At 38.3% G+C, this 15,105-nt stretch overlaps 1 protein-coding gene across 8 annotated transcripts in view; it reads right to left on the bottom strand.

Moving 5' to 3' along the window:
• PIK3C2G (phosphatidylinositol-4-phosphate 3-kinase catalytic subunit type 2 gamma) overlaps positions 1-15,105 on the bottom strand; it is a 423,460-nt gene that overhangs the window by 6,478 nt on the left and 401,877 nt on the right. For all 8 annotated transcript variants that reach the window (XM_028829285.2, XM_028829284.2, XM_028829283.2 and 5 more), the window contains one exon: positions 1,216-1,341. In XM_028829285.2, coding sequence (XP_028685118.2) covers positions 1,216-1,341 — 126 coding nt within the window. The remainder of the gene's footprint in view (positions 1-1,215; positions 1,342-15,105) is intronic.

The raw sequence follows: 15,105 nt of genomic DNA, 5'->3' as shown, positions 1-15,105 counted from the left end.
CAGCCTGCTTGACACAGAGTGAGGGGCTCCATCTCAAAAAAAAAAAAAAAGCTGGAGACAGAAACCAGGGTTTTAGGAGTCAATTCAGATGCAACCTACCTATAGGTGATAGATAAAACTTTGTGGATCCATAAGATAATTGTGGGAGTATGTACAGGAAGAGGAGATGAGGGTGGATCATGTGACTTCAGCAAACAATAATATTTTAAGAGAAAGAATAACAATGAAGGAAAATGAGAAAGTAGTTAGTGAAAACGGAAGAGAATTAAGAAAAGGTACAACTCAAAAAGCGAAAGGGAGATTTCAGGAATGGGGGTGTGGACAGTAGTGCTGCTGTATAACTGATCCAGGCACGAAAGCCTGAGGGCTCTTTGGATTTGGCAGTTAGTACTTTATTCAAGGGGCATCAATAGACTCCTATCAATAAAGGTCAGAATCCACACTGCAAAGCATTCAAGGGTGAAAGGGAGAGATGAAGGGAAAGCAGGTCATGTAGGTTAATTTTGGAAAAGTTTGGAGGTGATAGGGAGGGAAAGAAAATTTGCTTAGCAAGCCGGAGTTGGGGAGTTTTTTGTTTTTGTTTTTTAGTATTTCTGAGTGCAGGATCATGTGGATGAGACAGCCATAAGAAAAGGAACACAAATAAGGAGCTGAGCAAGGTGCAGAGGAGATGGGAAAGGATGGAATCAAGAGAATAAATGTAGAGGCTTGCCTTAGAAAGAAGTTAGGGAGTTGAATGTTCAAATTGCACATTACAAATAAATTAGAGAGCTATTTATAATATACGTTAACTTCCATTTGCATTTTGTATTTATTTTTTAGTTTTTCAAAAGGGATTTTATGAGATTTACTGTTATACCCAAGGTAGTATATGATAAAATTATTAGGTAAGGAAAATCAGGTAAAGGAGAATAAGGTTACAGAAAATAAGATGAAGTCAGGAATAATGTTAGTATGCAAAACAAGTCTTGGGCTCTTGCTGGAGGTTAGCCACAACTTGCAAATTGGTTTATAAGAGCTTTGAAAGCAGTATCTGTATTTTCCAGTGCCCATAGCATCTAGAAGAGTGATAAGCATACTGCGACTATTTCGGAAAATATCTTTCCTTCATGAAATAATGCTGCCAATTACTGCAAATTTTCCATATTTGGTTGTTAAACTGAAAAAAGGTAAGAAAAATACAAAATGACTGGACAAAAGATGACTCATACTTACAATTTCATTGTAAGTGGGGTCTGTACATTTTGGAACAGATTTTGTTTTCCTCCTACGAACTTCACTGGGATATGGTAAAAGATAAAATTCAACATGTGCACTGGGCGCAGAGCCATCTGGGAGATGCTGCAAAGGAAAATGGTTATAAATATTAATGCATGTTGCTATCAAAGAAAACAAATACAGAGCTACTAAATATCCAGACCAAAGGCAGGATCAGGATTTATTACAGTCATTTTGTTGATCTGAAAATAAGAGAAAATCAAAAAGAAATTCATCAATGCTCAAAGATAATTCCAAACTACAGTTTAAAAGAGTAAAGCTGGCCATCTTAAGTGTTGTGTCAGACAACTATATTTAAAGTCCAGTACATATAATTTACTTTAATTTTTTGCTGTAAAATCTAAATTTTCATTTTGACAGATATGGTAAAGAGATAAATATTAGCCACAAGCAGAGACAAAAATATAAGTGCCTCAGGATGCTGTACACCACTTTTGAAAATTAAAAATTCAAGTTTGACATATAAAATGAGATGTAACATTTAATAATATGTATATGTATATTATGCAATATCACATTTTAAAATAAAATATAGTTAAAATATTAATTAGAGCTATAACTTTAATAAACTGACAAGATTTAAAAATGATAATAAGTTTATGATCTAAATTACACTAAATTATGTTGGATAATCTCTTTTAAATTGTGGTCTATGGTGCTCCAAAAGTTGCCTAAGAAGTTGTCTGAATAGCATGGCTGAATGGGTGGATCTCCGGACCTCCACTCCCCAGTTCTTCCTTAAACTCTCTCCTCCTCAGCTACTCATCCTGGCTTCAGAACTTGTTTCCACCTTTCCATCTTGCCTTCAAATCTGTTATGGATATGTTAATTTCTAAATAGATCATTTGAAGAACGACTCCCCTGTTTCAAAAATCTGGAAACCATCATACTTGAAAAAAATCGATTTTACCTTTGTGATCTTGACCAACTGTAGAGTAAATGGTACTAAAACTCTGAATGTCTAGTTTTATAAAATAAGAAATATTTGTATAATTTATATTTAAAGTAGATGATTTAAAAATAAAACTTGAGGGATTAAGTGCTTGTTTTGTTTACTAATTCTATTAAATCTAATTTTAAAGAAATATATTTTAATGTTCTGAAATACAGAGATGTTCACATGTGAAAAGCCAGTGCACCCCCACACCCAGCTCCATTAGCTTTAATTTCACATCTTTCTTCAGAACTCACAAAAGCATATAGTAAAGCAAGAAAATATGATATATATTATTACAGGACTAAATTTTATTCAGTTCTAAATGACACATTAAAAATTATATCATTGGGAGTTTGGGTTTTTATTATAGTTATTAACAAATAAGATAAAATATATCTGGACACACTCATTTGTCAATGTTAAGAATGAGGACTGGTACTTTAGTGGAGCTCAAGGTATACCTCTGCCATTTGATATCCTCCCCCAGGAGGGGAAGCACTGAAATCTATCAATGGTATAATGAAATCTTCAGTGACACAGAAAGAAGTTGCTATTAATATTTGGGAGTAGATTTTTTTTTTTTTGGTGAGAAGAATGAAGTGGTAAAGGTGTTTCTGCTCTGTTTAACTCTCTGTCTTATCTGTCTTGGAATTTGAGGATATCCTGCCTATAATCCCTAGATACTGCAACTTAGTGGGTAAAATGTGTTTCTGGAAATGGATTTTCTGATTGCAAATCTGGGCCCCCAAATTTGCCAGCTATGTGGCTTTAGGCAGGTGTGATGGTTAGTTTTGTGTGTCAATATGGCTGGGTCATGGGATGCCCAGGTATCTGGTTAAACATTATTTCTAGGTTTGTCTGTAAGGGTGTTATGTGGCTCAAGCACTGCATAAATGACCTAAAACTTCTATGTGTGCCCTGAAGGAGACCCTTATCTCCTGTACTGTAGGGCTGAGATTGCTTAACACCAAATGCAGAATCTCAGCTTGACACTGGTTTAATTACAATGCAAGTTGAACTCCAAGCTTCACAAAGTGTCTACTGTTAAAGTGAAGCATTGATGAGATTCTGTAAGTTGGGATGGCGGTTGTGTAGAAAGTCGCTGATCAAATTTGGGACATGGAGCTCCTAAATTCTGATGAATCTTCTTTTCTAGTGGAAGTGGCCTCCTTGTCCCCAGTGGCATCTCCTTCTCTACATCATCTCCACCCTCTGGGAGGATCAGCTCTGCACTGTCTGAGCAACTAGAGATAGCCTCCTCTGAGGCAGCTGCTATGCAAGACAATTTTAATTCTCCTGAGAAACCCTTTACCTCTACCCCATCTCTCATCTCTCTCTGCTCCTAGCCCTATAACCAAACTCAAATCCCAGCTGGCCCCTAAAGTTGAGGTTCAAAGTGTGACCCAGGAAGATGTGTGCTACACTCCAAAAGAATTACTTGAGTTTTCTAATTCATACAGACAGAAATCTGGGTAATAGGTGTAGGAATGGATACTAAGGGTGTGAAATAACAGTAAAAAGAACATAAAGTTGTATTAAGTTAAATTTTTTTTGTTGTTCTGGGCTCACTAAGCAGAGATTCTTCATTTAATGTGGAAGTTTGGGGAATCAGAAAGGGTTCTAACAGTGTGTTGGGTTGACTGACACACGGACCAAAAGGTGGACAGGCTGGACCTGCCTTGATTTAATGTAGTGGATAGGATTAAAAGCATAGGGAGAGTGGATTCGTCTTAAAAGACCTACTCACCCACATTGAGAGTAATCAGAAGACACAATTTTCAACAACACTGTGAGAAATAAATTTGTGAGGGGAGGCCCAGCATTCTTGAAAAGCTCTGTGATCACTCTTCTCTGTAGGCCAAGCCTCACAGTAGGAACTGCAGTCATCGAATCAGGAAACCTAAATGCAAAGGGGGTAATTAAACCCCAGTGTGGCAGGGGCCAAATTGCCTTGCTAAACTGGTCAGGGTGAGTGTGGTTACCATAGTGGACTGCAGGGTCAAAGCAGCTATCAGAACAGTCTGATTCTTGCAGACCCATGATGTAGGCTAGCTTTTATGTGTTCCTTGAAGTGAAATCCATAGGAAGACTATAAATTCTTATTTGATTTTTTGTAAGAAAAAAAAATCTAGGTCAAGTGAATAAAATCTTATCTGAATCATAAAAACAGAGAGTCGCGGCCTCTCAATTAATTCCTAGACTTGAGTCAGCTTACAGATCCAGAAACCCTTGAATGAAGGACACACTGGATCCCCTTGAGGAAGGACTCTTGGATACTATCCAAAATTTATACTGTTAGTCTTTATCCAAAGGGACCTATGGGTTTTTACCAGGATAACTGTGCTCTAGGGGAAAGGATATAATCAGATCTTTTGGGAACTACTGGACACTGGCTCTGAACTGACACTGAATTCAAGAGACTCAAAATGTCACTGTGGACCACCAGTCAGAGTAGGGGGCTTATAGAGGTCAGGTGATCAATAGAATTTTAGCTCATGTCTGTCTCACAGTGGGCCCTGTGGGTTCTCAAACCCATCCTATGGTTACTTCTTCAATTCTGAAAGGCATAATTGGAATAGACATAGCAGCTAGGAGAGTCCTCACATTGGTTTCCTGACCTGTGAAGTGAGGGTTATTATGGTGAAAAAGGTGAAGTGGGAGCCACTAGTATTGCCTCTATCTAGGAAAATAATAAACCAAAGCCATGTTACTGGGGGGATTTCAGAGATTAGTACAACTATCAAGGACTTGAAAGACACAGGGCGGGTTCGGGGTGAATCCCACCACATCCCCACTCAATTTGCCTATTTGGCTATATGGATGAATCTTGGAGAATGAGAGTGGATTATCATCAGCTTAATCAAGTGATAACTCCAATTGTAGCTGCTATACTAGATGTGGGTTCACTGCTTACACAAATTAAGACATCTCCCGATACCTGGTATGCAGCTATTGACCTGGCAAATGCTATTTGTATCAATACCTGTTAACAAAGACCACCAGGGGTGCAGGGACTTACGCCTGTAATCCCAGCACTTTGGGAGGCCGAGGTGGGGGGGATCACCTGAGGTCGGGAGCTCGAGACCAGCCTGAGCAACATGGAGAAACCCCATCTCTACCAAAAATAAAAAATTAGCTGGACATGGTGGCACATGCCTGTAATCCCAGCTGCTTGGGGGCTGAGACAGGAGAATCACTTGAACCCAGGAGGCGGAGGTTGCGGTGAGCCGAGATGTGCCATTGCACACCAGCCTGGGCAACAAGAGCAAAATTCCATCTCCAAAACAAAACAAAACAAAACAAAACAAACAAAAACAAAAACCAGCAGAAGCAGTTTGCTTTCAGCTGACAAGACCAGCAAGTCACCTTCACTGTCCTACATCAGAGGGACATCAACTCTCCAGCTCTATGTCATAATTTAGTTCACATGATAACACACTGGTCCATTACATTGATGACATTACGCTAACTATAGACTTATTTGTGAGACTTTTGTATGTCAGAGGGTGGAAAGTAAAGCTGACTAAACTTCGGAGGACTTCTATCTCAGTGAAATTTTTAGAGGTCCAGTGGTGTGGAGCATGTTGATATATCCCTTTAAAGATAAAGGATAAGTTGTTGCAGCTGGCTTCTCCTACAACCAAGAAAGAGGCACAATGCCTAGTGGGCCTATGGGATTTTGGAGACAGCGTACTTCTCATTTGGGTGTGTTAGCCTGGTCCGTTTGCTGAGTGACTGGAAAAGCTGCTTGTTTTGAGTGGGACTCAGAAGAAGAGAAGGTTCTGTAACAGGTCCAAGCTGCTGTGCAAGCTGCTTTGCCACATGGGTTACATGATCCAGTAGATCTAATGCCGCTTAAAGTGTCAGTGGCAGAAAAGATGATGTTTGAAGCCTTTGGCAAGTCCTTATGGTGAATTTCACCACAGACCCTTAAGATTTTGGAGCAAAGACCTGCCATCTTATGCAGATAACCTGTCTCCTTTTGCATAATAGCTCTTGACCTGCTACTAGGCCTTAGTGGTGACTGAATGCTCAACCGTGGGCCACCATGTTGCCATGTGCCCTGAGTTGCCTATCACAAATTGGATGTCATCTCACTCATGAAGCCATAAAGCTGGGTGTGCATCATAATACTCCATCATCAAATGAAATTGGTATATGCACAATCAGGCCTGAACTGGCCTTGATGGCATGGCACAATAAGTTACATGAAGAAGTTGCCTAAGTGCCCACGGTTTCCATTGCTGCTGCACTGACATCTTTCTTCCAGCCTGCACCCATGGCCTCATGAAGAGTTCCCTGTGGTCAGTTGACAGGAAGAGAAAGAAAGATGAGGCCTGGTTTACAGATAGCTCTGCATGATATACAGGCACCTTCTGAAAGTGGACAGTTTTAACACTACAGCTCCTTTCTAGGACATCCCTAAAGGACAGTGGTGAAGGAAAATCCTCCCAGTGGGCAGAATTTCAAGCAGTGCACCTGCTTGTTCACTTTGCTTGGAAGGAGAAATGGCCAGTTATGTAATTATGTAGTGATCCATGGATTACAGCCAGTGGTCTGGCTGGGTGATCAGGGACTTAGAAAGAATGTGATTGGAAAATTGGTGACAAGAAGATTGGAGTGGAAGCATGTGGATAGGTCTCTCTAAATGGGCAAAAATGTTAAGATATTCATGTCCCATGTGAATGCTCTCTGAAGGGTGACCTCATCAGAGAATTTTAATAATCAAGTGGATAAGATGAGCCATTCTGTGGATACTCATTAGCCTCTTTCCCCTGTCACCCCTGTCATTGCCCAGTGGGTTCATGAATAAAGTGGTTGTGGTGGTAGGGGTGGAGGTTTTGCCTGAGCTCAGCAACAGGGACTTTTATTTATCAAGGCTGACCCAGCTACAGCCACTGCTGAGTGCCCAAAATATCAGCAGCAGAGATTGACACTCATTTCCTGAGATGGCATCATTCCCCATGCCGGTAAGCTATCTGATGGCAGGTTGATTACATTGGACTGCTTCCATCATGAAAAAGTGGTGTTTCTTCTTACGGGAATAAATACTGTGAATACAGATTTGCCTTCCTTGTGCAGTTTCTGTCAGAACTACTGTCCATGGACTTGTAGAATGCCTTATCCATCACAGTATTTCACATGAGGAGTATGTTGCCTCCAAAATCCCATAGGCCCACTAGACATTGTGCCTCTTTCTTGGCTGTAGGAGAAGCCAGCTGCAACAACTTATCCTTTATCTTAGAAGGGATGTATCAACATGATCCCCACCACTGGACCTCATTGTTTATGATTATGGGACTCACATCACAGCAAAAAGAGTATGGCAATGGGCCCATGTTCATGGACTTCACTGGTCTCACTATGTTCCCCCTCCCTCCTGAAGTATCTGCCCTCTACAGAATGATGAAATGACCTTTGAAGACTCAGTTACAGTTCAAGCTAGGTGGTGATACCTTGCTAGGCTGCAACAAGATTCTCCAAAAGGCTGTGTATGCTCTGAACCAGCATCCAATATATGGTGCTATTTCTCTGATAGCCAAGATTCACAGATACAGGAATAAAGGGATGGAAATGGGAATGGCACCACACACTATTATGCCCAGTGAATAACAAGCAAATTTTTGTTTCCTGTTCCTACAGCATTATACTTTACCAGCCTAGAGATCTTAGTTCCTCTAAACCGAATCATAAAAACAGAGAGGAATGTTTCCACTGGGAGGCACAACAACGATTGCATTGCATTGAATGTTAAGACTTCTACTCAGCCACTCTGAGCTCCGCATGCCTCTGAACCACCAGGCAAAAAGGCAGTTACAGTCTGGCTAGAGTGATTGATCCTGACTAACAAGGGCAAATTGGACTACTACTCCATAATGGAATTAAGGAAGAATACTGGAGTGCAGGCGATCACTTAGGGCAACTCTTAGTATTACCATGCCCTGCAATTAAGGTCAACAGAATACTGCAATGACCCACTCCGGGCAGGATCACTAATGGCCCAGACCCATCATGAAGGTTTGGGTTACCCCACCAGGTAAAGAAACATGACCAGCAGAGGTATATGCTGAAGACAAATAGAATAAAGGATGGAAGTAGGTTAAATATCAACTACGAAAATGTGACCAGTTATAGAAATGAATATTTTAGGTATCATGAGTATTTACTCCTTATTTTGTAATGAACACTTCGTATGTACGTATAGCAAGTATCTTTGCTTTCTTCCCTCTTTTATTCTCTTATCATGTAACCTGTGTTTATGTATGGATTTTTATGTTATTACATCATACTTTATATTAGTATCATAATATTTAAGCATTATTAATTTTACATCATAGTATATAAACTATGGAACATCAAGGAGAAGAGTAAACATCACTCAAGGACTTTACCTCTTTTTCTGAGGATGGCATTAGCATGTTTTTGGTTGTATGGAGCAGAGCTGTATCGTGTTTGGCAGAATTATGACATTATTGTCTTTATTTGGAGAGTAAGTACTGTTAAGGAGATATATATGAGTGGCAAGTTGACAAGGAGTGAACTTGTGATGGTTAATGTGTCAGCTCTACTAGTTTACAGGATGCCCAGATATCAGGTTAAATATTATTTCAGATATCAGGTTAAACACAGGGTGTGTCTGTGAGGGGGTTTCCAAAAGAGATCAGCATTTGAATCCAGAGACTCAGTAAAGTAGATTGTCATCCCCAGGGCAGACGGGCATTATCTAATGCATCAAAGCCTGAATAGAATAAAAAAGTGAGAAAAAGATAATTTGTTCTTTCTTCCTGTTTCAGCTGGGACATCAGTCTCTTCTGGTCCTCTGGGACTTAACACCATTTGTACTCCTGGTTCTTAGTCCTTCAGATTTTGACTGGATCTACACCACCAGTTTTCGTGGATCTTCAGTTTGTGGACAGCTGATAGTGAGACTGTTCCATCTCCATACGTCCATAAGCCAATTCTTCATGATCAATCTCTTTATGTCTATATTGATGCTTATGACTATGTCTGTATCCATATCTGTTTTCTATATCTCCATCTGTATCCATATCTATAATTATTATTGGTTCTGTTTTTCTGGTGAACCCTAATACAGCAGGTATCTTAACTTTTCAGTGGATGTTTCCTCATATGCTAAATGAGGATAAAAATAATGCATATCTCATAGGATTTTAAAGATTAAATAATATACCATGTAATGTGAGAACAATGCTTAAGTAGTAAGACTGAATAAACATTGATATTATTTTTATTTCCTAGGAATTAAACATGAATATACTGTAGGCACTGATTGGATAAGGTATCTCCAATGTATTATGACATTTATGTAGAGCAGGCTTTTTCAATCTTGGCACTACTGACACTTTGGGACAGATAATTCTTTTAATTCTTTGTTGCAGGGAGCTATTCTGTGCATCGTAGGATGTTTTCACAGTATCTCTGGCCTCTATCTACTAGATGCCAATACCATCATCCTCCCAGTCGTGACAACTGAAAATGTCCTCAAACATCGTTAAATGTCACCCAGGATACAAAACTAACCCCAATGGGGAACACTGATGTAGATGACTCCCAAATAAGAATCTCTAGTTGATCCCTAGGATCCCAACCTAGAGATCTGTGAATATTTCCATCTGGATGTCTTCTTAGCATTCTTACACTCAATAAACTTCAACCTGAATCTATATTCTATTCCTCCTCACTGTTCCAAAACAGATTTTCCCAACAAATTAGACTTTGTTAGTACTGCTACCCAGTTTTCCTGGTGCCCCCCTCATCCTTGATTTTCAAATTCACTATGTACCAAGATCGAACACTTCTTTTTTGCTTTGGTTCATCCGCCACCACGTATCTTTATTCCCTGACTTATTATAACTGGATTTTAATACTTTTTAATTTTCTAATTTCCCACCCTTTTCCTTCCTTCATTCTGTATACCACTGGTGTATTGAATCTTCCCATAAGACTGTTTTGATCATGTCCCTTTCCTTCTCTAAACATTCAAAGATTCCCCACTGTATGAAGAATAAACTCCACATTACAGAAGAAGAAAATCCATTTGTGTAGAGCCTTTTCTCAGCATTAGGTAACACTCAAGGTTGGGGCTTCTATTTCCAAGTTATTAGTGTCTGACGAGGTCCTTGAATATTGTGAAGTTTTTAGAATGATAGAACAGCACAGGTTTTAGTCGAAGTTGAGGGTGCATTAGATGCAAGCAGTAGGCTTAGTTTGTCCTTTAACAGCTTTAAACACAGACATTGATTTTTCAAATCTTTAAGAGAAACTTCTCTTCCCCCAATGTTGCTGTCTCATCAACACTAATATGTTTTTCTTCTTACTAGCATCATATCTTCTTCCTTAAAGGTCTCAAATAATTTATCAAAGAAATCACTAGCTGTCTCCTCATCAATACTTCTCATTTCATCCTTTGCCCTTATGATGATGCAAATTAAATTTTACTTTAAAATGATTAAATAATCCCTACTTTTCTAAATGTCTTACCCTGCGATTTTTTTTAAAAAAACTCTGGCTGCATTTTAGACCTTCACAAAGACTTAACACTCCCCTGAAGAATGATTAGGGTTAGAGATACAGAATTCTCAGTCTGACCCTCAATCTAAACAATGAGAAGTTTCCTTATGTCATCTAGAGGACTTCCTTACTCATGGTACGTTGAAATAAAGTAGCAGTGCTCTTTTCTTTTAGAGTTCCAGCTAATAATATTACTGTGCTCAGAAGGTAATATGAAGTCATCTAACTTTAATTCTTTTTGCTCATACCAACTGTGAATTTTATATATTCTAGATTTGCTGTTAAAATATAATTTCTCAATGTTTTAAAAATAGTTTTATATGTATGTCATCTTCCTTATGAGATATAACATTATTTAAAGGGAAGGTCTATGTTTTGTTCCACTTCTTCCCTGACTCCACATTCCCTTGGGGCTTTGCTCCATTGGTTATTCACTACCCTACTACCCTAACCCCATCCTAGATCCTTCTTTCTAAGCTGTCAATATATTTCGGAATCTTCAATTAAAATTTAAAAATTTTTGCTTGAAACCAGGTTTCCTTTCATTTTATTCTTTTGTTTTTGCTTATTTTGTTTTTGAGACAAAGTCCCACTGTATTACCCAGGCTGGAGTGCCGTGGTATGGTCTTGGCTCACTGCAACCTCCGTCTCCCAGGTTTGAGTGATTCTCCTGCCTCAGCCTCCTGAGTAGCTGAAACTACAGGCATGAGTCACTATGCCTGGCTAATTTATTGTATTTTTAATAGAGACAGGGTTTCACCATGTTGGCCAGGTTGGTGTCAAATTCCTGACCTCAAGTGATCCGCCCGCCTCGGCCTCCCAAAAGTGCTGGGATTACAGGCATGAGCCACCACACCTGGCCCCCTTCATCTTATTCTTTACTTTCATAGTCATGCCTTCCCTTCATAATGTTCCTTTCTTTTATAGCAAGTCCTCTCCTTAACACAGTGCTTGGTAGAGGGTGGATATGAAATGTTATTACTGAGTGAATGAGATATGTATTAATACTATTTAGCTCTTTGAAAGTACTTCAGAGTTATTTGTTGAATCATCATTTGTAATGCAATATAAAAACAAATATTTCACTGAAGTAGTTTCTCTTATCTATTGCAACATTTCTTATTGTAATACCAAGGAATAAAATGTCTACCATAGGGTAAAGTGAAAATATCTTGGGTTTATCCTAGGTGTTTACCCTGAACAGCTAGCCATCTGAAGGCATGTCTCTGACAGAAGTGACTTTCTCCTGCACATCATTTGGATTTTGTGGCTAATCAGGAGTAATCGTGTCAAAGTCTGCTTGTCTCAATGCTCCACTTCTAAACTTTTGGCCTTATCCTATCTCTGAGAAAATATTAGGCAATTACATGCCAACTACCCTTCTTTATCCCCTGTACTCCCAACTGGAGCTAGACTTTATTTGTAACATCATTATTCAAACTTAGTCTCAGAATGAATCTTTAGTTACCATCCTCCTCACTTTCTCTTAGAGACTTCATCTCTAATTGTATTCCTTCCTTGGGGCCTTGTTTACTCCTCTGTGATATTCCTCATCACCTCTCTAGGTTTCTCCACCTTAACTCCTTGAAAATCTAGGCAGTGAGCACAAGAAGTTCTTAAAATCTCCCAGGAGCTGATGATGACCTCACCATTTCTTAGGGACCTTATAGACAGAGACTGTGAGCTAAAGTTATATTTTTTGTGCTGTATTCCTGTGCCCTTTCTCGCATATGTGCAAGTTCTCCCCCACTTGCCTCTCTGTTGTGGAGTACAAGGAAGAAACAAAAGGAAATCAGCACCTTCCTTTGCTCTGGTGATATTGAGTAAGTTATTCAAAATTTATTGGAGAGGTATCATATGGTGACCCATGGTTAGGGCCAGGGGCTGGATCCATATTAACACCAAACATTCTCCACAGAGGGAATTAGTGTGTTTCATTCACGTGTGCTATTATTTTGTTAAATATATGTAGATGCTGTTGTTACCACAATTTTAATATTTTAAAAGCACTGCTACATTTATAGTGGTTTTAAAAATTATTTTATATTTCTTAAATTATCAGATTTTTTTTTTTTTTCCCCAGAGACAGGGTCTCACTACAAGCCTCAACTGGCTTCCAACTCTCTGGCTCAAAAAGAACTCCTGCCTCGGCCTCCCAAGTAGCTGGAACTACCATGCAACTGTGCCCATATAAATTATAAGATATTAAAAAGATTTCAGTGATAGGTAATTTTCTTTCTCTGAGTTTAAAAAGGTGTCCCACTACTTGGAAAGATTGGAAATGAAGACCTTAGGATCTTCTTAGAATTCACTAGTGAGGATACTTCTTTCTCAACTGAAGAGAGGAATACAGGGGATTCTTAGCTTAGTTATTATTTCAGGTTGCAAAACTTAAAATGTATGATGCATATTAGTAATTCTTTGTTCACAGTGTTGACCTCTAAATGGTATTGTTTTAAGTATATGAATAATTAAATATGCCAATCTTCTGCCTTTGTTTCTTGTCCTGGATTGCCTATAACATTTCAAATGGCTTTCAATGCTACTACTGTTCTTATCACCAACAAATTAAAAGTATTTTAAAAATGTGGTTAACATATCAAAACAGAAAAAAAAAAAGCAGTAGCACGTTAGTACAAAAACAAAGCACGCTTTAAACTGTTTATAAAGTAAGTGAAAGCATCTAACGTTATGGGGCATGCTGGCAACTCTTCAGTATTTTCATATGTGTATATGAGGAAAATATTTATTTTGAGTTCATTGTAATAATAACAACAATAATAATAGTTATCACGTAATGACTATTTACTATATTTAAATAACTCTATTAAAATAACCCTGAGGCCAGGATTATTGGCCTCTGTTTATTGAGGAGGTTTTTCCATAAAACCTATGTTCCTAACCACTATGCTATATTGATTCACTACAAAGAAAGACAAAGAAAGAGCACTTCTAGATCAAGTTTTACCAGGAAGGTGATGAAGATACAGATGTGGTTTAAAAATATCAGACACATTGGAAAGTTCTGTAGATTAATCTAAGGCTTAATTGTATTTAATAAGTTATTATCTTTTCAATGAATAATTTATGAGAATTTTTCATCTTTTCTTTAGCTTAAATGTCTCCAATCACAGGATAATATAAGCTTTAGTGGAAATCAACTGATGATGATTAAAATATGATAGAACTATCAAAACCTGAGGTCTATACCAGAAACAAAACAACATAATATAAAAGCATTTTCTCATCGACGTGCCTGTCACATTGCCATTTTTGAATTCTGGCTAGCTATCATGAAAGGGGTCTGTTTATAAAACAATAGTGTATAATAAAAGCACTTGCGATATGATTTGTTGTGTGCCTCAGTTAAATGGTAGAATGAATAATGGCTGAGGAGTGATGTCAGCAAGATGGGGCAGAATAGGAGGTCACCTACTTATATCTCCTTACAACAAGAATTCTGCACCCATCCACAGGCAAAAGCCTCTTTGTGCGAGCCTTACGGTTCAGGTAGGATTTTAAAACCCTGGCAGAACCAAAGACCTAGGGGGGTCATTTTAGGAGTATGAAACCCACTTGATAATGGTGGATTATCTTTTTGATATGTTGTTGGATGCAGTTAGCTAGTGTTTTGTTAATGACTTTAGCATGTATGTTCATCGGAAATATTGGTCTGTAGTTTTCTTTTTTGGTTGTGTCTTTTCCTGGTTTTGGTTTTAGGGTGAAACTGGCTTCATAGAATGATTTAGGGAGGGTTCCCTCTTTTGCTATCTTGTGGAATAGTGTCAGTAGGATTGGTACCAATTCTTCTTTGAATGTCTGGTAGAATTCTGCTGTGAATCCATCTGATCCTGGGTTTTTTTTTTGTTGTTGGTAATTTTTAAATTACTATTTCAAGCTTGTTGCTTGTAATTGGTCTGTTCAGGGATTATAAATCTTCCTGATTTAGGCTAGGAGGGTTGTATGTTCCCAAGAATTTATTCATCTCTTCCAGGTTTTCTAGTTTATGTGTATAAAGATGTTCATAGTAGCCTTGAATGATCTTTTGTATTTCTGTAGTGTCAGTTGTAATATCTCCCGTTTTGTTTCTTATTGAGCTCATTTGGATGTTCTCTCTTCTTTTCTTGGTTAATCTTGCTAATGGCCTATCAATTTTATTTATATTTTCAAAGAACCAGCTTTTTGTTTCATTTATCTTTTGTATTGTTTTTTGTTGTTTTCGATTTCATTTAGTTCTGCTCTGATCTTAGATAGTTCTTTTTTTCTGGTGGGTTTGGGTTTGGTTTGTTCTTGTTTCTCTAGTTCCTTGAGGTGTGATCTTAGATTGTCTGTTTCAAACTTTTTGATGTAGATGTTTA

This window comes from Macaca mulatta, chromosome 11 (assembly GCF_049350105.2).
Source record: "Macaca mulatta isolate MMU2019108-1 chromosome 11, T2T-MMU8v2.0, whole genome shotgun sequence".
In the NCBI taxonomy this organism is placed as follows: Eukaryota; Metazoa; Chordata; class Mammalia; order Primates; family Cercopithecidae; genus Macaca; species Macaca mulatta.
Note: the sequence above shows the minus strand (reverse complement) of the source record. Positions and strands in the feature narration are given on the sequence as shown.